We start from the raw sequence: 24,275 nt of genomic DNA, 5'->3' as shown, positions 1-24,275 counted from the left end.
TCTGATAAAAATCTGTACATTCAAATTAAACCTTACAGTGGGAAATACTGCCAGCATACGTAGCACCTTATGTAACTCAAAGTCACCTTTCTAAATAGTCTTCTATTGTTGAATGATAAGAATCATTGCAGGCGGATGTCTGTCAAGTGGATGTGTTCTTTGATATCAAACAGGGAATTCTCATTGCATATCATTGTGTGTTGCTTAGTTAGTCTAACTACAAAAAAATGTAGATCTATTTCATTTCATCTTAAAACAACTCCCACTAAGTTTTGCTGTTAGCTGAAAAAACAGAAAAATCTCAAGAGAACTTATTTAATAAGAAAAAGCAATTCCAAGCCAGTCTGCAGATAGACTAACTCTGCAGCACCTAATGAAGGTTATCAAACATGGTTTATGAAGGTCTCCTGTTTGATTTCAGCAGTTTGTTTTCAGTGACAAGCTGGTCTGTTGGATGCTTATGGTTCAGCCCTTCAACAATGCAGGTCTATTGTTAAGGAAATGTTCTGAGGCAAATATGGGGTTAAGTACTTACACTGATTATTTATTACCCTTAAATGCAATATACTCCTCACTGGTAGTGACAGAAGACTGACTTTTGCCTTTGAAACCGAGTACAGTTGGATAGCAACTAGAATTGGATAATTGCTATCCAATTGCAATGTGGGTGAAACCTACTGGCTAATTTTTCAATACTGTTCACAATTTTAAAAATGTGATTGAAAATGATTCACAATTCTATGTTTCTGTTTTTCATCTTATTTCACACTGATAGTCAATTTTATAGATGCCATTGTATTTTTGGTAAGGTAATTGGTTGCACAGACTTCATTGATTTTGGCTGAATGTTTATGAGGGGCAATTTGGAATATTATACAAAGGTTTGCCACAGTTTGACCTATAATTGCACTTTTTTGTCATTATACGTAAACCCTTAGTCTACAATAAGGTTCAGGGTAACAATAATAAAGTATCACAGCTTTCACATCTGGGTCAAAGAGTGCCCAACCCCCAAATACAACAACAACAAATTAACCAAATGTCACATCTTCTTACTTTTGTTGAAATAAAATTAGAATTGGATTTTTTTTCTTAAAAAGTATGACATTAATCTTAAATTACTAAATTAAGAAACTAAAATACAATTGGGGCCAGTTTATTTCAATTTTAATTTTACTCTCAAGCTACTACTATTTTTAATTCTTTTTTGATTATTTAAACATCTTTTAATTGCCTTTCCCAATTCATTTGGAGATGTCAGCAGCATTTTTATTGGTTGAAAGTAGCTCTATCGATCTATTTTTCAGCTTATGGAAGGGTAGATCCTAAAGATTGATTAGATTACATGATAGATCAATCAAGTTAAACCTTTATTTAAGCAGTGTCAAAATCAGTTAAACGTAAGCGTCCTTAGATTCTAATATTTTTTGTGCTAAGATTATTCAATTTGCAGTTATTTAAGTTTTCACAGCAGAGACTAGTTTCAGAGACACATGGTTTGTATGCTTATGTTGCTAACTCCACTCTATGCTCCTTGATTTTGGCTGTATAATTAGCAGGAACATAAAGTCAAAGAAAACAGATCAATGACATGATTACAAAAGCCACATGTTCCTGAAACTAGAGCATGACAATGAAAACTGGAACATAATCATTAGAAGTGGCATCAGTATGGATTTGCCTCTATAGCTTCCATCTGTATATTGGAAGCATGCATTTATTATGCATCTTGAAACACTGCAATAACAGAATATTGTTTATACTGTTGTTATGCTACAATGCTTGTCAAGCAAAATGCATTAAATAATACTTATGTTGGAAGGTTTGCACTTGCTCATACAATCAGCAGTCCAGTTTCCTCTGAAACTAAAAGTGCAATTGCAAGTGCATGGGTGACCCACAATAATGACTTACTAGAGGTTGGTTTTGGTGCCAAATGCATATTCTAACAACAGAGTGAGTAGGTGGGGCACAGTAGCTGATGAATTTATTTTCTTTTGCAGCCAAAACATTAGGATTGAACTAATATTACTACCATTAATCATCAGGAGCATAAGTGCAATTACTCAGTTGCACAGTTTACACCTAGTTCATGTCAATGACTGAATTTATACTTTTTCAATGACACGGACATTTTTATGTTCTCTTAATATAAATAAGTTAAAAAAAACTAATATGTTCCAAAATGGATAACAACCCATCATTTAACTGTTGATGGTTTTAATTGATGTAAGGAATGTAAAGAACTGAATCTCTGACCTATACGTATGTAGAGGTTTTTAAGAGTAAACAAATGAGCTAATTTCCAAAGAAGTGGCTGAAAATACTTCTTTCCTGGTGTTTGCAATCGAAATACTTCCAAAAGGAAAGGGTTCAAAAGGGCAATTTTACTGCAGGACCTTTTCGAAGATTGTAAGTCTTCAAATACTTCACTACTGCAAAAATCATGGGACATTGCATTCAGCATCCATCTTTAAGAACATCACACTGATCCCGTTCCTCTGGCAGTATTTTAGAGCTATCATTTTAAACTGGTTAGACTATTATTATATCAACAACTGTCTTATCACTCTCGTGTGGGCTGACAAAAAGCCTTTAATAAAAGTATTAACTACAATGGATTTATCTTTCATTTCATGACAAAATCCTCAGACAGAGTACAGCTAATATTTTATTAGATATTTAAAAGGCTGGGAAAATTTATTGGATTATTGCTTCTACTCAGCTCTCCAGTTTGAAAAATAACTACTACACTGACAGAATCCACACAATTTTCAAAGACTTGTTTAAAATTGGAAGAAAATATAAATTACCTAAAGCTAAATGTTCCAGTCTGATTTTTATAAATGGATTTTTAAAAACTCCAATTAACCTTTTCTAGAATAGCACAAACATTGGCAGATAAGTATTCTTCTGTATCAGTCTATTTTGACTATAGTAAACTACTATAAATAACAAATATGAAATTATTTTAGTTTATCCACATATAATGTCAACCTCAAACTGTTTGCCTTTGCTCAGAAGAATAAACTGGGATTCCATGTGGTTTGTACACAAAATGCTTGACTGGTATTTTAAAGATTAAACATAGCAAAAAAAAAATATTGAAAATGAGATTTCAACGGGTAACTACTGCTTGCAAACTCAATTTTCTTGGTGGAGGGGCAGAAAGAAGGGTTTATTTAATTTGTTATCTGCATCCTGTTACACAAAAAAGGCAAGGCACTCGATATAGTATTGATTGGTTCAATCATTTTAGTAATCGAATAAATTATTAAGTGATAGTTTTTATTATTTGCAGCTGCAAACTCAGTGGCCTGGATTTTATCTGCCAGTGGTAGAATGAGACCTGGCCGATTTTAATAGCTAGGCCTCGTTTAAATCCCGTCGGCTGATTCCCAGCTATACTGTGTGGCCCGGACACCACCCACTGACAGCAGGTAAGTAGCGGGATCGGCTATGCAGGAGTCCAGCGATTGGGGGCGGGGGAAAGGAATAATTTTACAGTAGGGATGGCCTAAGCTCCTCCTGGCCCCACAAGGAAAATGAAAAAAAAATACAAGAGCTCCTCTCTGCCACTATGGTGGCCTGGCGGGTAACTAACTGCCGCTTCCCATTCAGGCCGCTTAGTAAAAATTGCAGTCAAGTCCCGGTGACATCGGGACCTGACATGCATAACATTAAAAAGGACCTCGCCAGCAGCTGTCCTTTCCAACCTGCTATGGGCGGCAGGTGAAAAGGGCTGGTTACTGTCTGAAGAGGCACTAGTTTCATTCTACCAGTGTTACTTTAAGAGGATTAGAGTCGGGCAGGGACCACAATCTGATATTTTAAATGGCGACTTATGGACACCAGTATTTATTGTATTTATTTACATTTATAAATGTCACCTCTCAGCAGCTCCAAGGTGGGTAAGTAACTTGACTTATGTTAGCTGCCCATCCACCCAGTTTCCACCAGGCGGGTAGGATTAAAATAACCCACACAGTATGGGGAACATACTTTTCTTTGGATCTGTTATGTTGTGATCAAGGTTTATTTGTTTTTTTGGCACAAGAGTTTATTATGAAACCTGTAATTATCAATGTAGGCCACAAAGGATAATGCAACATTATAGTTACACTTACATTCTGATGCTCTCCAAAAACAGCTAGAATTGTTTTTATTAATAAAAAGATTGACAGGTCAGTTACAATGGAGGGATAAAGTCTGCAATATCAGCCTTACATGAGATTTTAACTTCAAGCTGCTTTCATTGATTTCCTATATTAATTGTGAAGTGTTTCAAGGGAAAGTCTTTATAGGCTTGAGTGCAGCAATCCATTTTACTTTGGAGCTTGAACTCTTCAAGAAAGATAATGATGCTGCTGTTTTCCACAAGAAAATCATGCGTCATGAAATAGTCAAAAGATCATCCATCATAATGACTGACTGACTAATTTCCGTAGTTCAGTTCTAGGCATTTGCGTGTCACAATGGGCTAGCTGGAAAGCTGCTAATTTCCATTATAGCTCCAAAGTCTTGAAAATTTGTTATTAAGGTGTCATTTTGAACATCTTGGTAATTATACTATAACAAAATGTCACCATTGCTTATCTACTTCAGATTGATTGACTGACATGTCCTACAAACTAATATAGTAACAGACATGTTTCTATATACACTCACATGATTATACACATATAACAGCAGTAAAATTGAAAGGTAAGCCAATCAATAGGCAGATTGTTTAGCAGTAAATTTATTTCTGAAGCAACTGTCAGTCAAGTCAAAAGCATTAATTATGTTCTTACCCAAATAAATTATGTTGAATATTGATAGCTCATTTGCTTTCTACTGCCTCTCTAGATGAGAAAAGGAAGACATGTGCTGGCATCTCCATGACATATTTCAATATTAGACAAGGTGTGAAGAATGAAACTGATTTGCCATTTATTCACCAATATCCTTCCAGGCTAACCTTTGTTCAGTGGGATACCTGAAAACATTCAACAGTTCTTATGAGAAAAAAATGACTATGTATTGATAAATGGGGCTAATCTATAACAAAGATTACATGGGTGCTAAGAGAGATAATAGCTTGAGATGACAATGTCAACAAAGGCCAGTGCTCACTGCTGAGATGATGATATCAAAGGAAGTTATTCCCAGAAACCAAGTGGTCTAATAACAGTTCCTTCTGATTACACTGTGATTTACATTTGATGACATATATGGTTTAAGGCTCTTATTATAAAAAAAAATTGATCAGTGATGGTTACTGATATCAGAATTTGTTGAGATTGCATTCTGAATTTTGCCGTGCTATTGGTTGACTATAATTATCCTTTAAGTAAGATATTTCAGTTACCGGTGCACCTACACTCACCCACAGACTTTACAAGGTGACTTTATTGGTGAGCTTTCACAGGACCTCACTGAAAATACATGCCAATCATCCAAGTACACATAAGAACTAAATAACAATTATAATTACAAAAGTGTAAAGATGAGCTGTGCTAGTTTTCCTTTAAACATTAACCAAAATATTGTCTAAAGTAGTAGAAAGCAGAGTAAAGTCAAAAGTTCCATAAGACAGATATTCCAATAAAAATTCCAATACATGTATCTGTCGCACTGTTCTGTTCATGAAGTTTATTTCATTCAGCTGCTTGTACAAAATTGTTGTTTTGCGTTTCACCTGTCAGTGCTGAGGAGTTTAAGGAGCTTCTTTTAAGCAGTCTATTAATAATGTCCATCCATGTCTTCTTATACTGATGACGCAGCAAAGAGTATACAAAGGGGTCTGAGACAGCCTTGCTGTAAGCCAAACATTTGGAAAGAACTCCCCAGTGTGGATTGATTGGTACTGACACAGACAACTCCACCAGCCTGTTAAAAAACAAAATGTTAACAGGAATCCTCTAATGCATTTTTTAAGAAATTACATTTCATCTGTGAATTTGTAAACACTCTCCTTTTCACTCAAGTGCTTTTTTCCTCCACACAGACACTTTCAAGAGGGACAATAGGTAAGTTAGTTTCACTATGGCTTTGAAAGCTAATTACACCCAAAATGAAGTGCACAGTTTATAGGAAGTATCAATGTAGGCCACAAAGGATAATGCAATCAAAGGATGAAATTCATCACAGATCCAGCTGTTCATTAACCGTGAGGCTCAAACTCGTGATCATAAGGTCGTGAATCAGGCAACTCAATGTCTTTTAATGCTACAAAGGGTTTGCTAATAATGGCAACAGGGCTCTGGGAGAGAATTTCTGCATGGCTCTCCCGATCTCCCACGATAACTGAAGGTTAATGCAACACCTGAAGAAACTGCAGAAATGGAAGAAAAATGGCCATTTGTGACATTTCTCTGGGAATTCTGCCAATCCTCTCTTGAAGTTATGGATAGAGATCAGGAGACTCCCCCCACAGAAATTACAGGCATTTGTCACAGAGGAATGTTAAAGGGGTCTCATCTTTCTTTCCATTGGGTATTCAAGCTACAATTGCAAGTTGAATCATGATTTCTCAATAGTTTTTATTTATATTACATTAATAGCTGAGTGAAGACTCTTCAACTGCATAATAATGGCTTCCGATCCTTCACCCACCATAAACATCAGCTCTTCTAGAGATCTGCTATTCATTTCCTATCTCATATCCCTTTTCTTGCTGACCTATGTCAGCATCCAGTCCCCCTCCACCTCAAATTTCACATTTTCATTCCTGTATATAAACCCTCCATGGCCTCACACCATCATACCTCAGTAACTTCCTCCAGTCCTTTCCCTCCGTCACCCCCCCCCGCCCCAATGCCCATTTTTAACTGTCCGTTCTTCTGACTTTGGGCTCTCGCCTATCCATCCTCCCTTCTCCCTGCCATTGGCAGCAATGCTTTCAGCCATCTAGGTCCAACTCTCTGGAATTCTCTCCTTGAATCCCACCATTTCTCCTCCTTTAGGACCATCCTTAAAATCCATCACTTTGACCCGGCTTTCGGTCAGCCCTCCTAATCTCTCCTTCTTTGGCTCGGTGCACATTTCCCCCACATCTCTGTGAAGTACTTTGGCATGTTTTCTAAGTTAAAGGTTCTATATGAATGCAAATTATTATTGTTGTTATTATTATAGGATACATGCTCAACATCCTTAATCTAGGCATTAGTTTTCTTTAATAGGCCAATTAAAAAATTGTGCAAATTAAGTTTTGTGCTCATCTTACACTATTTCTCCACGCATCAAGCTATTTGTGCACTGAGCATAAACTTTATTTGACCATTTACAGTTGTGTTTAGAGCCAATATTTGAGCTCCTAATATTCAAATGACCTACATCCAATTATATAGCATCAAATTCACGTGGCTATCTCTTAACATTAATGTTTCATTCCGCTTTCATTTTGTGCATTAATACTCTTTATCAAAGGCAGTGGAGATATCAAACAACACAATAAACCTCTGGGCCAGCACTGTCAATCCCACTGATTAAACATGAATCATTGAAATGCATGTGTTCAATTGAACTGAACAAATCTACAGAAAGAATAGTAATATTAATATGACATGTTGAACAATTGACCAATTTTATGAAAAAGATTGAATATAAAGAATAAAGCAGTTCTTCAACTTTTTAAAATACTCCAATTTTATTTAAGAAGCTCAATTATAGCTGCCTGAGTCAAGGTGAAGACTAAACTACAGCACTGTACATCTGGTTAGCAGACTTAAGTTTAAATTAAATTCTTGACTGACAGTCGTATGCAGACTTCATTTAGAGGGTAAATGTTGTCAGGTTTATTTAAGTCATATGGGGAATTGATCAAAAAAGGACCTTCCAGCACTGATGATATGTACCATTTGGCAAGCTTGTCAAGAAGCTACATTGAAGCCATCTGCCACATTCCTTCAGCCCCTAGCCATGAAGGTGAATGGAGAAGGCTTTTCAAGAAAAAAATACCAATAAAAACTAATAAGCTCACTGTTTGTTATATCAGCAGATGAGCACTTAATGCGTTTGTACAGCATTCCTCTGTCAGATGTCTTAACCTGTTTATTTTAAATGAGTTAACATCTTCATTAAAGTAGCAGACAGAAAAATTTCATGCGCTAATTGATCTTCAACTAAAATACCCAGCAGTAATTTCTCGTTGTACATGTAACATCTGCAGAATGGTTTATGGTGAAATTAAATTTGTATCTTCAAATGATACTGGGCCCATTTTCCTTGCCCATCTCTACTCAAGTGCTAGACGGGTGCTTTCAATATGTCTGAATTTGATGGGCCGGGTCATCTGAATGGCCTGGTCACATCAATGGCGCAGGCATTCCCACTGATAAGGACTAGGGTCCTGGAAGTGGAAGGAGAAACTGATACAAGCTTGAAAGGCCTGCAGCTGTGGCAATGGCTGCTGTGGTAGAAGCCTCCTAAAACAACAACAACTTGTATTTATATAGCACCTTTAACATAGTGAAACGTCCCAAGGCACTTCACAGGAGCATTATGTGATAACAATTTGACACTAAGCCGCATATGTAGAAATTAGAGCTGGTGACCCAAAGCTTGGTCAAAGAGGTATGTTGCAAAGAGGAAAGAGAGGTAGAGGCGCGGAGAGGTTTAGGCAGGGAATTCCAAAGCTTGGGGCCGAGGTAACTGAGCACAGCCACCAATACTTGAACGATTATAATCAAAGATGCTCAGGAGGGCAGAATTAGAGGAGCACAGACATCTTGAGGGGTTGTGGGGCTGGAGGAGATTACAGATATAGGGAGTGGCAAGGCCATGGAGGGATTTGAAAATAAGAATGAGAATTTTGAAATCGAGGCGTTGATTAACCAGAAGCTAATGTAGGTCAGCAAGCATATAGGTGATGGGTGAGCGGGACTGGGTGTGAGTTAGAACACGCAGGAGAGGCAGGAATTCTGTCGCCAACCCCCCGCCTCCTTATATAAATGACTGCCCTGGACTGAAGCTGTTGTATGTGCAGGCAATGTGCATACACTTGAAGAGCGAGCCTTAACCTCCCAGGGCAGCATGAAGGGGCAAAGACCGGGCATCACAGGTCTTGGTCATGTTTCCTGTGCTTCGTGCCTAATGTCATTAACTGCAACTGTACATGGTCCATGTCTCAGCCATACAGGAGGACAGATATTACTACAGCCCTGTAGTCCATGAGCTTGGAGAAATGTCACCAACGATGTCGCCGCAAGATCCTAAAAAATCCCCTGGGAGGACAGGCGCACCAACATCAGCATTCTCGTCCAGGCTAACATCCCCAGCATTGAAGCACTGACCACACTCAATCAGTTCGGCTGGGCAGGCCACAGAGTTCGCATGCCAGGCACGAGACTCCCAAAGCAAGTGCTCTATGCAGAGTTCATTCACGGCAAACGAGCCAAAGGTGGGCAGCGGAAACGTTACAAGGACACCTTCAAAACCTCCCTGATAAAGTGCAACATCCCCAGTGACACCTGGGAGTCCCAGGCCAAAGACCGCCCTAAGTGGAGAAAGTGCATCCGGGAGGGCGCTGAGCACCTCGAGGCTCAATGGCGAGAGTGTGCAGAAATCAAGCGCAGGCAGCGGAAAGAGCATGCGGCAAACCAGTCCCACCCACCCTTTCCCTCAATGACTATCTGTCCCACCTGTGACAGGGTCTGTGGCTCTCGTATTGGACTGTTCAGCCACCAAAGAACTCACTTCAGGAGTGGAAGCAAGTCTTCCTCGATTCCGAGGAACTGCCTCTGATGATGATTAACTGCACTGATATACCTTTGTGTGCTCCACACCCAGTCCCTGGACCATTCCTAAATAGGATGGGCTTGAACTGATTCAGCGTGCAGCTGATGTGTAATGACAGGAATTGTATCATCCAGGTCTGTGTCCAGTTTCCTGCCAGTTGTCACGATGTCTTTATATTGTGCCAGTTATCAATCACACCTGCCTTCCACCCATACCATCAAGTGCTCAGGCTGGCTGCTTGGGGACAAGGGGTATCTCCGCAGCACGGGGCTCATATGGAACCTGCCAGGTACCCGAGCACAGACACAGAGGCGCATCACAATCAGAGCCATGACGCTACCACAGCTCTGATTCAGCAAACCATCGGCATCCTGAAACAAAGGTTTTGCGCCATGGTAAGGTCTGCAGGTATCCTGCAATATAGCCCTGAGAGTCTCCAGATTTATTGTAGTTTGCTACCAGCTTCATAACTTTGCCCTGCAAATGAGAGAGCCTTTAGAGCAGTGGTGGGCAAAGTACGGCCCACGGGCCATATCCGGCCCACCAATTCACTCTATACGGCCTGTTGGATAGGACAGAAATAGAACGCGAGCCGGAGCTTGGGCTGCACATTCATCTATCTACTTTCACTTCCTATGGGTCAGAGACAGACCTGAACTGCAGCCAAGGAAAAAGCATAGTATTGCTTAATTCAAATTCATAATTCAGAAAAGCGATTCTACCTGGCCCGATCTTAAAAGTATCCGTTCTGTAATTCTGGGCTGCAATGGCGGACATCTATACCCAGAATGCACTGCATACTCGGATATGCCCTATACATTTGAGAGTGGAGTCATGGCTGCTCATCTCCACAAACCTTTCATCTTTTCTCTCCCAGTATCCAGAGTACGATGGCAGGGGAGTTCTCATTTAGCACCAATTGGGATGGCAATAGTAACCTTTACAGAGGTGGGAAATTGATGCTGACATAGGCTACAGTTTTATTTCACAACACTGAGTTACAGAGACCAGAAGATACCACAACATTTTCAACTTTTATCTTTGATTCATTTCTAAGCAGTATCGAATATCTGTTGTGTATGTAAGATAGCATCTGACTACTATCTGAATTTATGTTTATGCAACGTTTATGTTTATGCAATGTTCCCTCTAATTTTTTTCGTGCGCGATCTGTTTAAATTTGCTGCATGGCCGATCATTTGTGCAGCCGTGCATGCGCAGTATCTCTTCCAGCGGCAGGAGCTGGGGAATGACCTGCACAGGACCGTGCGATTGGTGGAACATTGTTGGGCGGCCCTCAACAGCTCACCAAAACTTGTTAAGTGGCCCTCTGGCCTAAATAATTGCCCATCCCTGCCTTAAAGTCACTTGGGAGGAAGAAATAGAGGCCTAGGAGCAGGAAGAACAGCAGTTTACCGAGAAAGACCAAGGGGCACCAATTCTACCAGCTGCCAGAGCTGTATGGCATCAGATCATCAAGGAATGCTTTGGTTGAACCAGCTCTCCACCCCTGTACCAGTGGTCCCTTTTACCATTGGATCCAGTCCTCACACCCTCCAGATGGAGGCCCTCAACTTCACCACTATGGCTATTGCTATCAAAATAGCCAACCACCAATCGAGAGAAATTCTGCACAGCAATAAACTGGTTCAAAATGGTTCATTTTACAATTGGATACAAACAAAATGGAAAACTTCACTACAAAATTTGTCCACTAGTTTAATAGACATGTTAAGCTAAGAACTCTTAAGATTGGGCACGGAGTGATTTTGTATGCTGATATCACACAGCCATTTCTAGGCTGTTTTATCTTAAGATACAGTAGCAATAACCCTAAAATATTTTGCTCACTATTAACTTCAATTCGGTCTTATTGCCAACAGCATTTACTTACTAGTACTTTATAAAGCACTAAATTTACATTGTAGGGTGGGTCCTATAGCACTGGATCAACTTGAGTTGCATTGGGCACATAGCAGGGATGATTCTGCTCCAAGAAAGAAAAGGCACTCACGTGGTGGGCGTGCAAACCATGAGTTTCTCTCTGTTAAAATGGACAAAAAAATCAGGGGCTGCCTGTTCGCGGTTTGCTGAGACATGGGGGTAGAGTTTCCACTTTGGGCGCAATCAACAATCCAGGCTCAAATTGCACTTAAAATTGCGCTAGTTTTCTGAAGTGATGTTGTGGTACAAGTATTCGTTCAAACTCGTTTCCATAATCACAAATGTAAAGGGGGCCCATTTGGAGGCAGTAACCTTCCGTGGCCGGGACATTTATCGCCCGGCCCGGAAGTTCTGCCCCCGGTGGAATTTGGCCCTTCCGCCCCTCAACGGAGATGGAGCGCTACTGGAGGTGCTCCGCTTCCGTGAAGGGGTGCACCCGGGGTGATAGAGCGGTGCTGATTCCAAAGCCACACTCCGAAGCCGAGCACTCCGCAAGCAACGTCAGCGCAACGCGGATGCTCCATGTAGCGCTGATGGGGCAGAATACCCGTCCACTTCTATTAAAGGGGAGGTCTACTGCGTGTTCGGAAGTCCCTTTTGCAGCTGCTACTGGGCCACCAGGGATGTCGTCGGCCGGGCCAACAGCCCAGCACCCATAATGGAGGGCCAGGCTGCAGGATGGCTGCCCGGTTGAGGCAAGAGCTGCCATTGTTGGGCCGACAGCCTCCCCTTTAAGGGGCGCATTTGCAGTGGATGATCGGTAGGGGTGGTGAGGGGTCGGCCCGGGATGGTGAGGGGTCGTCCCAGGGTGGTGAGGGGTCAGCGCGGGGTGGTGAGGGGTCGGTGAGGGGTCGGTGCGGGATGGTGAGGGGTCGGTGCGGGATGGTGAGGGGTCGGTGCGGGATGGTGAGGGGTCGGTGCGGGATGGTGAGGGGTCGGTGCGGGCGGTGTGGATTGGTGCCGGGCAGTAAAGGGTCGGCGCCGGGTGGTGAGGGATCGGCATGCATGGCAATGACATCATCGCCGTGCATGCACCGGCCCTGGGTGCAAATCTTGGGTCACAGCTCGAACGGCACAACGCCCCCCAAATTGCTGATGGGCCAATATATTTCATGAACCAGCACTATCGGGCAGCATTTTAGAATGTAATTGTTTTTCTTCTTTTGCATTATAAAATATTCCATGATATATCTAAGAGTGATAACCTGGTGCAGTTTTAATAATACAGTAGAAAATGGATTTATCACAAAAATAGTCATTTGTGATAAGAGTGCCTGGCTCACCATTTGTGAGTAACCTGATTTTAAATAACTGAAAATGACTTTAAAAAACTATACAAAAGCATTTACTAGTTATATTGGTGTACAGCAGTCAGTTTCTTCGTAAATTAGAAATTTTTTGATATTTCAAAGCTTTTAAAAGGTACCGATTGTGGTTTTAAAAGTATTTGGGTTACTTGGGTTTATAAACAGAGGCATAGAATTGGAAAACTGCAAATGTAAGGCCCCTGTTTAAAAAAGGAGGCAGACAAAAAGCAGGAAACTATAGACCAGTTAGCCTAACATCTGTGGTTCGGAAAATGTTGGAGTCCATTATTAAAGAGTAGCAGGACATTTGGAAAAGCATAATTCGGTCAGGCAGAGTCAGCATGGATTTCTGAAGGGGAAGTCATGTTTGACAAATTTGCTGGAATTCTTTGAGGATGTAACGAACAGGGTGGATAAAGAGGAACCAGTGGATATAGTGTATTTGGACTTCCAGAAGGCATTTGACAAGGTTACTGCACAAGTTAAAAGTTCACAGGATTGGGGGTAATATATTAGCATGGATAGAGGATTGGCTAACAAACAGAAAACAGAGAGTAGGGATAAATGGTTCATTCTCGGGTTGGCAATCAGTAACCAGTGGGGTGCCGCAGGGATCAGTGCTGGGACCCCAACTATTTACAATCTATATTAACGACTTGGAGGAAGGGACTGAGTGTAACATAGCCAAGTTTGCCGGTGATACAAAGATGGGAGGAAAAGCAATGTGTGAGGAGGACACAAAATCTGCAAAAGGACATAGACAGGCTAAATGAGTGGGCAAAAATTTGGCATATAGAGTATAATGTTGGAAAGTGTGAGGTCATGCACTTCGGCAGAAAAATAATCAAGAGCAAGTTATTATTTAAATGGAGAAAGATTGCAAAGTGCTGCAGTACAGCAGGACCTGGGGATATTTGTGCATGAAACACAAAAGGATTGTATGCAGGTACAGCAAGTAATCAGGAAGGCCAATGGAATCTTGGCCTTTATTGCAAAGGGAATGGAGTATAAAAGCAGGGAAGTTTTGTTACAGTTGTACAGAGTATTGGTGAGGCCACACCTGGAATACTGTGTGCAGTTTTGGTTTCCATATTTACGAAAGGATATACTTGCTTTGGAGGCAGTTCAGAGAAAGTTCACAAGATTGATTCCAGAGATGAGGGGGTTGACTTATGAGGAAAGGTTGAGTAGTTGGGCCTCTCCTCATTGGAATTCAGAAGAATGAGAGGTGATCTTATCAAAACGTATAAGATTACGAGGGGGCTTGACAAGGGGGCAGAGAGGATGTTTCCACTGATAGCGGAGGCTAGAACTAGAGGGCATAATCTTAGAATAAAGGGCCGCCCATTTAAAACTGAGATGAGGAGAAATTTCTTCTCTGAGGGTTGTGGATCTGTGAAAGGGATGAGATACTTCAGTTCTGAGGAGAGGTTGGAAGAGTTAGAACTGTCCTCCTTGGAACAGAGAAAGTCAAGAGGTGACCATAGAGGTTTTCAAGATGAAGGGTTTTTCTGGAGTAGATAGGAAAAAGCTGTTCCCTCTGGCTTGTGGGTCAATAACCAGAGGTCATAGATTTCAAATCATTGGCAAAAAGATCTAGAGGGGAGATGAACTGAATTTTTTTCAATCAGAGAGTGGTCAGGATTTGAAATGCTCAACTCAAAAAGGTGGTGGAAGCTGATTCCATAAATAATTTAAAATGGAGTTGGACAGGTCCTTGAGGATGAGAAACGTACAGGATTAATGGTAAGAAGTGGGGGTGTGGGACTAAGCACAACTGGTCTTTCAAATACCCAGCACAGGCTTGATGGGTCGAATGGTCTCCTTCTGTGCTGTAAGTTTCTATGATTCTATGATTTGTGCCTGTGTCACTAAAAAAGAGCTTAATTTCGAGAGCTTCCTCGAAGGACCACAAAATCGTGCAATTAGCAGAAATTCGCCATGGTGATTAATTTGATCTGGGGTGCGTGGCCAGTTTTGGAGGCGGGCCAGCATTCCAGCGTAATGTTTTATAAACCAGCGTAAAAGATCGCAGAAACTCGATTTAAGCTGGACGCAACCTGCGCTTGAAATTCTTCGATCTTTTTGCGCTGTTTTGGCCGATTTCCTGGCGAATTGCGCACAGCGCTCACCTAGCAGAATCTCTTCCCATGGGAAGTGTCAGACCACAGAATCCTAGAAAGTAATTAAAATAAATGTACACTCATTTTAAAATTAACAACAGCAAATGTCTGCCAGGGACTAATAACCAATGGTTAGTGATGGTCTCTGCAGAACTGTGATCAAAAAACTAATTTGGTAACCTGTACTGGTGGGAATGATCTCACTTAAGTCAGCTTTAATCAAAAAGGAAGCAAAACAGCTTTCCAATTAGTCCTGTGATACTTGAGCTTCACTTTTGTGTAGATACTAACACATAATATTTATCATTGGGTTCATTGGCATCATTCGAAAATGCTTTACAGCACAACTACTCTGAGGCGATTTTAACCCTAACCATCCTGTACAAACTGGGCAGGTAGGTATTTCAATTCCCCTGAGTTACTTACCGACTATGGATCCCACCATTCCTGATTTTGACTCAGGCTTCTCGACAGGTAGCAAATTAATGACATTGGGCCCCAACTGCTATTTTAACGCCAGCCCAATTGGGGAAGCCCCTGTGACTTTCCCGCCAGGTAAAGACAAATAAGAAGAGGGTCCAAGACTAAAAGAGGCCATTCATGGTAAGTTTTGACTTTCCTTTTGAGACCAAGATGAGCAGGGGTGCTCCTCAGGGCCCCACAAGAAAAGCCTACGGTCTCACCTGCCTCAGACTCCTGCCCCCACCCCCTCTTTTCCTCCTGCAAGGCTCTCCTGGAACCCTCTTCCCCACACCTACCTGCATGCCGGTGGGCAGCCATGGATTGCCGAATTTTCCACAGACCAGCAGCTGCAAGTAGACCCCAGCATGTTAATGAGGCCCAGGAGTTAAAATAGGCCTCGCCTCTTTTCTGCTGCAGCAAGTGAATTACTAACTCACCTTACCACCCACTCGCCCAAAACCCGGCTGGAGTTGAAATCAGGGACTGCTTAATGAGATACAATAATTTCATAAGAATTTAGAATTTAGAAATCTATCAGGATATTTATGGCAGTGACGATATCAATGGGGCTGACAATCCAGATAACAGTATTTATAAAAAGCATTTACAAGGACACTTTGACATCAGGTGAGGTATGTATCGGGATCTGATGCGATGCTCCCTACAGTTCAATAGCTTTCTGACACTCACTGCTACCCAAGGAACCATACCCCGCAAGAGATTACTATCCTCAAGAAAGGAGAGAGGGTTAAAAATTTTAAAGCACTGCTTTCATGAGAAAATGTTTAGTTACCTTTATTGCGGGGCACATGAGTCAAGTAATGATTATATGATTATGTGTTTCAATACAATTTATGTCATTGCTTTATGTATGTTTTGTAAACAAATTAAAATAAATTTGGCTAATTTATCATAAAGTTAACTTCCATTTAACAAGGCAGTGCTGTTGTATTATTATGATGACTGTGTATTGGATCATTTTCAGGTATCATGGATTAACATAATATTTTTGAATGGAGATTCCAAAATGACTAGAACATTCATTTCCAGAAAAGGTGGAACTGTCTTCACAATTCTCATGCCAGTGAATCCAATCACAATGGACTGAAAATTCATCAACCTTCCGCCACGTTTCTTGGCGGTATTTCGTCGTTTTGGGCGGAAAACAATGTGGCGTAAAATTCATTGAAGTCTTCCGCTGGCGGTTTTCAAATAGCGCTGGGGAGCGGACCACTGGAAAAAACGAGTTTGGTCACAGCGGTGACCCATAGATGGGGAAAAAAAACGCTGAGGGAAAACCTGTCGGAGCAGCCCTTGGAACAGCGGTAGGTAAAATACCCTGCAAAAAGGTAAGTTAAAGCTTTTATTTTAAAATTCTTTTGCAGTGTTTCACCAGAAAAGGGTCTTGAGAATGTTTTGCGATTTTTAAACATTTTTTGTTTTTTGGAAAAATATTTTTTGTGTTTTCTCCCTTCCCTTGGCCCAACTCACTGCGGTAATCGGCCTCGGACTAAAGTTGACGAGGATTGCGGTTTCCACCGCGAATCCTCGTGCAACGCCAATTTTTCCCGCTGGGTGGATTTTTTCCTGTTTTTTCACAAATCTTCCACCTCAAAATCATAGCGGAGTCATCGTGTTTTTTTGGACGGCAAACCGGTAGTATCGGTATTTGATGAATTTTCAGCCCAATATGTTTATTCTGTGACAGGAAAACAGTTAATGGGAAGCCTGTATGTGTATCTATAAAGATGCAGTAATGTAACATTGAGAGATTACTCTGAGGAGCAGACAAGATACAATGATAATCTCTGGCTTCCAGGTATATAGTGCGTGGGAAGGTTTTCTTCCTCTGCCCCCACCACCATTATGTCGGTTATACCAGCCAATAGTACCCTTCCTGCCATATTGGACTAACTACTCTATTAGTTGGTGTAAAGATGGTCATGGCAATGGGAGGAATGTTCATATCACGACCTATCCGACCTTGAATCCTTCCACTACTTCATGTTATTCTCCATGGGAAGAGCATGAAGATATGACAACAGCTATTTGTTCTTTAACTATATTTTTATTAATTCTGGCTGCACTTATTCTTCGTTTTAACCTTTTCTTTTCATTATTGTCCCTAATATTGAACCTACTATTTGCAAAATGTCGTTATCCATTTAGAGAGCAGGATAATAGGTTTATAGTCCACAGACTCCAGCTGAAATCTGAACTGAACTGAACATCAAATGTTTCTATTACCTAGTTGATCTTTTTAAGCAAACATGATACCATGAATAGACATTAAATTGTGCCTGAGCAAAATGTTGCTTTTCAAATCAACATTACCAGCAACAGCATTTCTATCAATTGGCACATTTTGCAAAGTATTTACAGTAAGGAGCTGTTTGTCACAATCAAAATGTCATCATAAGTGCAGCTACACTGTAACAGGAACAGTTTGAATATTTGTATCATTCTGCTTTGGAGCTTTTCACGATAAAGTGAATCTCATTATAACTGAATTTTCGTCATCATGCTAAGCTGCCCAACATTTTTGTTACATTATCTAAAATTTTGAACAGATTTTTGGGTGTATGAAATTTCTCAAACATGTGATCTTGTGAGCTTATCGCTCTTACTTTATATTAGTCACATAAAAGATTTATTTTGAACAGTAATAATTCAATTAATACCATATAAAAAGATTGAAATGCTTATTATAAGCAACAAAGCTACTGCTACAATTCTGACAGAAATGGAGCGAGGTTCACTGTGTGAACACGGTGTTTCAAGCATGAGGAGCGGGAAGCTGCCTTCACCAGATTCACTGTGCTCCATGTTATTTATTCACGAGTACTGATACACCACTGACACTGGTGTGTAAAGGAAGTATGTGTGGACAGCAGGAATGGAAGGTTGTTCAGGGAAAATAGGCAGAATTACCTCCTTTACTGATGAGGTTAGCTGGTCTCACGGAGGGGGTAGGATAGTGTTATTTGGAATAGAAGGAAAACTTTCTATGCATGCAGATGAGCTGGTGAAGCGAGTGAATACCAACTCTCATGTCTGTAGGTCACATGCGCAGAAGAGGAAGAAATTTTAAGGCCTGAGGAAGAATGATAAGGTAATGTTAGCCACAGTTTGACAACTCAAATTAAGTCTTTGCCCATTATGTTCATGCCACAAACATTGTTCCCCCAACATGGTGCAGCATCAACTGTGGAACATGGGGAGCACTGATGTAACTGGTCACATCTGGCCCATTATATCCATAATGCTTCAACTTGAACTTTGTGACTCCAAATCAATTTGCCATTTGAAACTGCTTTTACATTGTTTCGTCAGGTATTCACATGAAGTGGAATGTAGATTGGGTCCTGAGGTGATTTCCAAATGTTGAAAAAGTGAAACATTGTTTCTGTTTATAAAGGAGAAGGTTGCAAACAGTCAGACGGATAGAAACTGCTCTGGTGGCAGGCCTGCTAACTTCCTCATTCTGAACCACCAGGAGGCAGTCCTTGAAATTGTGGGAGAGGGTGTGAGCCAAGGAGAGCCTGGTGGCTAGGTAGCAGCCCAACAGACTCACTCACTCAGTAATATGCACCCAACAGCAGCTCTATACCGGAACTGTTCCCGCTCAGGACAACATCGCCTGCATCCAAGTCAATTTGCCGCTTGAAACTACTTTTACACTGTTTAGTCAGGTATTCACGAGGTGGAATGTAGTTTGGGTCCTGAGGTCATTTGTAATTGTTGAAAGTGAAATTTTTTTTCTGTTTATAAAGGAGAAGGCTGTACACAGAGAGACTGTGACCACGCTCCACCAGCTCCGATGGACGGGCCACATTGTCCGCAAGCCTGATACTAGACTCCCGAAACTCTTCCGGGGGACTACCTCAGAAGAATACTGGAACTGTAACTGTCTGCAGTAGCACTCGAAGTATCCTTCATGCCAACACATGTTTCTTTTCTCTTTGTGTAGGAACCTCCCAAGATGATTTACTTTCCATCAGAGATGAGCAGGAATTTTACAAGAAATCTGTAAAGCATCCAACCACACACCCACCAGATCAAGTGCATTCAGGTGAATCAGAAAGAGAGGGTCAAAAGAGAATACCCGCTGAAGCACAGAACACAAGTGAGGAAGAGCAATTAGAGGCAAACAGCAGAAAAGTGGACATTGGACCAGGGCCGCATCTTCTTCTGCAAGGTCCACAAATTCTTATTTCAGAGGGGTCGCCTACAAAGGAAACTCAATAATGAGAATTTTCAGAGATTCCTGCATGATTCTGCAGAGTGACATTTGTGTACTCATACGAGAATGATTGGGAAACCTATAGGGCACGGTAGAGTGAGCAGTAACTTTACAACTAGCTGCAAGAGATGCTGGAACGATAGATATTGTACTGTGGCCTGTCTATTCCTGGGGCCCTACACTGCTGGCATGTGTGGCAGAGCGGAACCCCACATCCCCTCCTCCTCACCCATAACAGGAAGGGCCACCTTTCTAAAGTAGGGCAGAGTCCTCTGGCCAAATTGTCCAAAAATTTTATTTTTAAACTCGTCGGCTTCCGCTGGAGCCTGGAGCCACTCCAACAAGAGATGGAAAACTGATCAAGCTTAACTGGCTTGTGTTACACTGAGGCTTTTCAAGGAAGTTAAAGGAGAAATTTCTCAGGGAGCTCGGGAATTCCCCCTGATATAGACAGTGAGGAATATCTGCCCACACCCTGCTCCCTCCTACAACTGGAATTTAAAGGTCTGGTCCAAATGGGGTAGAGAGCTGGGATCTGGCCTAAAATCTGGACTCTCCTGGGCATATATCCCATGTTCTCTCATGGATGTTATGACTGGGGATACAGAGATACAGGGTTCTAATTTACAGCACCTACTCGTAGCTAATTTGGAGAGACTAGGGGATCAGCTCGAGAGAGAGAAACTTGAGTGGTGGTGAGCAGTCTGTTCCCACATAGATTCCAAGTCACCTGCAGCTGGAATGGGCCAGAAGGAGGCACCGATAAGGCTCTCATGCCTATTCCAGCCATGTTCTTCAGAGGACTGAGGAAGTAGCAGGATGCAAGAAGGAGCAGCCAATGTAGGGGCCGAAGTATTGGCAGTATTTGCACGGTTATTTCATAACTCAGCAGAAAGAATTACATAGAAACAGGAGTAGGCCATTCAGCGGCTCAAGCCAGTTCTGCCATTCAATTAGATCATGGGTGATCTGTACCTCAAATCCATTTCCCTGCTTTTGCTCAATATCCCTGAATACCCTTAGTTAACAAAAATCGATCCATCTCAGTTTTGAATGATTCAATTGACGCAGCCTCAACAGTATTTGGAGAAGAGATCTCCATGACCCTTTATGTAAAGAAATGTTTCCTGACATCACCCTGAACAACCTAGCTCTAATTTTAAGCAAGGAGTCCCTTGTTCTGGACTCCCCCATCAGAGGAAATAGTTTTTCCCTATCTACCCTTTCAAATCCTTTAATCATCTTAAACAGCACGATAGCCATGTCTAGAGGCCTCCATTGCAGAGTAACAGGCTGCTGTGGCACTTTCTCCTCTTCCCGAGGGAGCACTTAGAAGGGGCATAAGATTAGGTAGTAGCTGTCACAAAGAAGGGCGGTTTGCATACAGAACTGCAGTTCTGAAATAAAGTGGGTGCACCTCGTGTGTAGATTTATTTTCAGAAGGAACATATGAATGCTGCAGGCTGTGTGGGTTATAGGCCGGTAAGCTAATAGAGGCAGACCATGTTATTCTTGGAGCCAGTATATGATGATGAAAACTGTTCATGAAGAACACATTTACAGATTTAAATGAAAATCCTATCAATCAGTGGCTTTTGGCTGTACATCTGCAAAGGCTTCAGGCAGACCCTTCCCTCCAGCTGAATATTTTCCTCTATCTGGATAGTAAGACACACTTTACAACAGATTCTAGTAATCTTTGACACTTTGTCATGACGACTCAGCAGTACTTCCTCACAGTGTGTCCAAACATGGTTATGGTACAGGATACTTCAGCAAGCTAATTGGATGAAGGCATGAGCTTCATTGTATCAGAGTTCTGCCTCTGTTCAGGAAGTGTTTAATTGTTCTGTTAGCCAGGGTTGCCGTGGGTATCCTTGGTCTCCCCCTAGCAGACAGCTATCAAGTTTCTCCATTCCTTCATATAGTGGTGGCAAGATGACTATCACAAAACAAAGTCATCGTAGGTGCTGCTGGGATATTGTGCACTAACTTTAATTACTCTGTGCTGTGTTCCAATCTCTCTTATACATCGATGGAATGAAAGCCTTTTCTTTTCATATATGTCATGGTGTTGTTGCTAAGGGTCCTGGTATGCACATCATCAATGAGGATCTAAACTTGTAGAAGGCCCTCTGCCTGCTAAAAGTACTGTGCTGTCTTGCTCTGCTGTTCCTTTCTATGGAGAAAGTAATGAAAGTGCTTTCTCTGGTACAATAAGGCTTCAATCACTTGTTTTAAGTATCAGTGAAGTGAAGACTAATGAATGATGCAAATGGCTTAGAAGGGTCTGCTGGCATAATGGTTAATGCTGTTAAAACATTCACAACCATGAGCAAGGCGATCCCTGTGCTAAATGTTGTCTGGAGATCGGGCTCAAGCAGATCACCTGACTCTGTGACAGCCTCCCTCATGAAAGATAGATGACAGAGACAGATCTCTTCAGGCATCGTTGAGTAGATGTAAATAGATCTGAGGACTTGGCTCCTGAGCTGCAATCTAGTGGGTGACAGACGCCCGAGGCATAATCTGTCTGGACTCGTCATCCGCCTCCAAATCCATCACTGCCAGTGGAAGGCCCAATGGGATTCCCAAGCTGTGCACTATGGTTACTGCTGATGAAGCAGCGGTAGTCAGCAACAGTGCTGTGGCAAAAGGATTTGCAAAGGGATCTTGCAATGCACAAGCAAACAGCAGCAGCAAACAATAACAACAACCTGTATTTATGTAGCGCCTTTAACGTAGTGAAATGTCCCAAGGCACTTCACAGGAATATTATGAAATAAAAATTTGACACAGTGCCACATAAGTAGAAATTAGCGCAGTGACCAAAAGCTTGGTCAAAGAGGTATGTTTTAAGGAGCGTCTTGAAGGAGGAAAGAGAGGTAGAGAGGCAGAAAGGCTTAGGGAGGGAGTTCCAGAGCTTGGGGCCTAGGCAACAGAAGGCACGGCCACCAATGGTTGATCGATTATAATCGGGGATGCTCAAGAAGGCAGAATTAGATGAGCACAGACCTCTCAGGGGGTTGTGGGGCTGGAGGAGATTGCACCAAGGTAAATATATGAGAAGTAAAAATAATGGGTGTAATGTATTGTCCAGGTACATTAAATGTATAAAGTACAATGGTGCGCCACAGAGGGCGTTGTGGTGGGAGACAGAGTAGAAAAGGCTGCCCACCACACCTAAGAGGCTCTCTGGAGTTACACAATAAAGGACTAAGATCACAGCAGTTACTACAGCACCAGACCATGTGGAGTCAGTGATTTGAGTGCTACATACATCACATTGGCGACAAGGACACGGACGAACTTCATGCAACCATGGCTACTCTGGGCTCGCTAAAGGATTTTACGGTGGGCAATGATTGTGAGGCCTTTACGGAAAGGCTCGAGTACTACTTCACAGCAAACGACCTGACGGCAGACACGGATGCAATGAGAGCGAAGCGTAAGGCGATATTGCTGTCCAGTTGTGGCGATGAGGTTTACTGTCTCGTCAGGGATTTGCTGGCACCCGCGAGCGCCAGGAACAAGTCACATGAGGAGCTGATTGAACTCATTCGTGACCAACTGAAACCGAAGGAGAGCATCCTCACGGCCCGGCACAAATTCTACCACCATTGCAGACCTGAGGGCCAGGATGTCACCAAATATGCTGCGGACCTCAGGAGACTCGCAGCGCCGTGTGATTTTGGCGCACACCTTGACGAGGCGTTACGGGACGTTTTCGTTATGGGGATTGGCCATGAGGGGCTCCTTCACAAGCTGCTATTCCATGAAACTACAGTCACCCTGAAGCAAGCCATCACCATCAGCCGGGCATTTATGACCTCGACTTGCAGCACCAGGCAGATGATCCACACAGTCTCGAACCCGGCAGGCACTGTCCACAGGATAGTGCCCACCACGGACAAAACTGCAGAACGTGGCTCTGCCCAGGGCAGAGAGCACGGACCTCGGGATCCTGGAACTCAGAGTCCGCTGAGGGGGACTAATCGAGTAGCAGCATGCTGGCGCTGCGGAGGAAGCCATGGGGCTCACCGGTGCAGGTTTGCGGAGTATATGTGCAATACCTGCCACATGAAAGGCCACCTTCAGCATAAATGCAAAAGAAACCTGACTCACCATGTGGCTGAGGAAATGGCAGATGATCTACTATCCAGCGAGGAGCAGGCAGAAGAAGATGAGGTGCTTGGACCATATATGTGCACCGACGATTCCGCTCCAGTGATTATGGAGGTCAAGATGAACGGAGTCCCTGTGAGTATGGAAGTGGACACTGGATCGGGTCCGTCGTTGATGAGTCAGAGAACTTTTGATAAACTGTGGATTAACCCAGCTGCACGACCCAAGCTGGTCCCGGTCACGGCGAAGCTGCGTACCTACACCAAGGAACTGATTCCTGTCCTCGGCAGAGCGGATGTGCAGGTATCTCACGGGGGTGAGACGCACAGTTTACCTTTGTGGATCATTGCA

General features: G+C 42.3%; 1 protein-coding gene across 1 annotated transcript in view; it reads right to left on the bottom strand.

Moving 5' to 3' along the window:
* Positions 1-5,639: 5,639 nt before the first annotated feature.
* The window catches only part of LOC139259523 (G-protein coupled receptor 26-like), a 33,521-nt gene continuing 14,885 nt past the window's right edge, over positions 5,640-24,275 (bottom strand). Inside the window, exon 3 of the mRNA XM_070875010.1 lies at positions 5,640-5,871. Within this exon, the coding sequence (XP_070731111.1) occupies positions 5,640-5,871 (232 nt within the window). The remainder of the gene's footprint in view (positions 5,872-24,275) is intronic.

Source organism: Pristiophorus japonicus, chromosome 3, assembly GCF_044704955.1.
Source record: "Pristiophorus japonicus isolate sPriJap1 chromosome 3, sPriJap1.hap1, whole genome shotgun sequence".
NCBI lineage: Eukaryota > Metazoa > Chordata > Chondrichthyes > Pristiophoridae > Pristiophorus > Pristiophorus japonicus.
The sequence above is the reverse complement of the archived record's forward strand: the minus strand, read 5'-3'. Positions and strand labels throughout refer to the sequence as shown.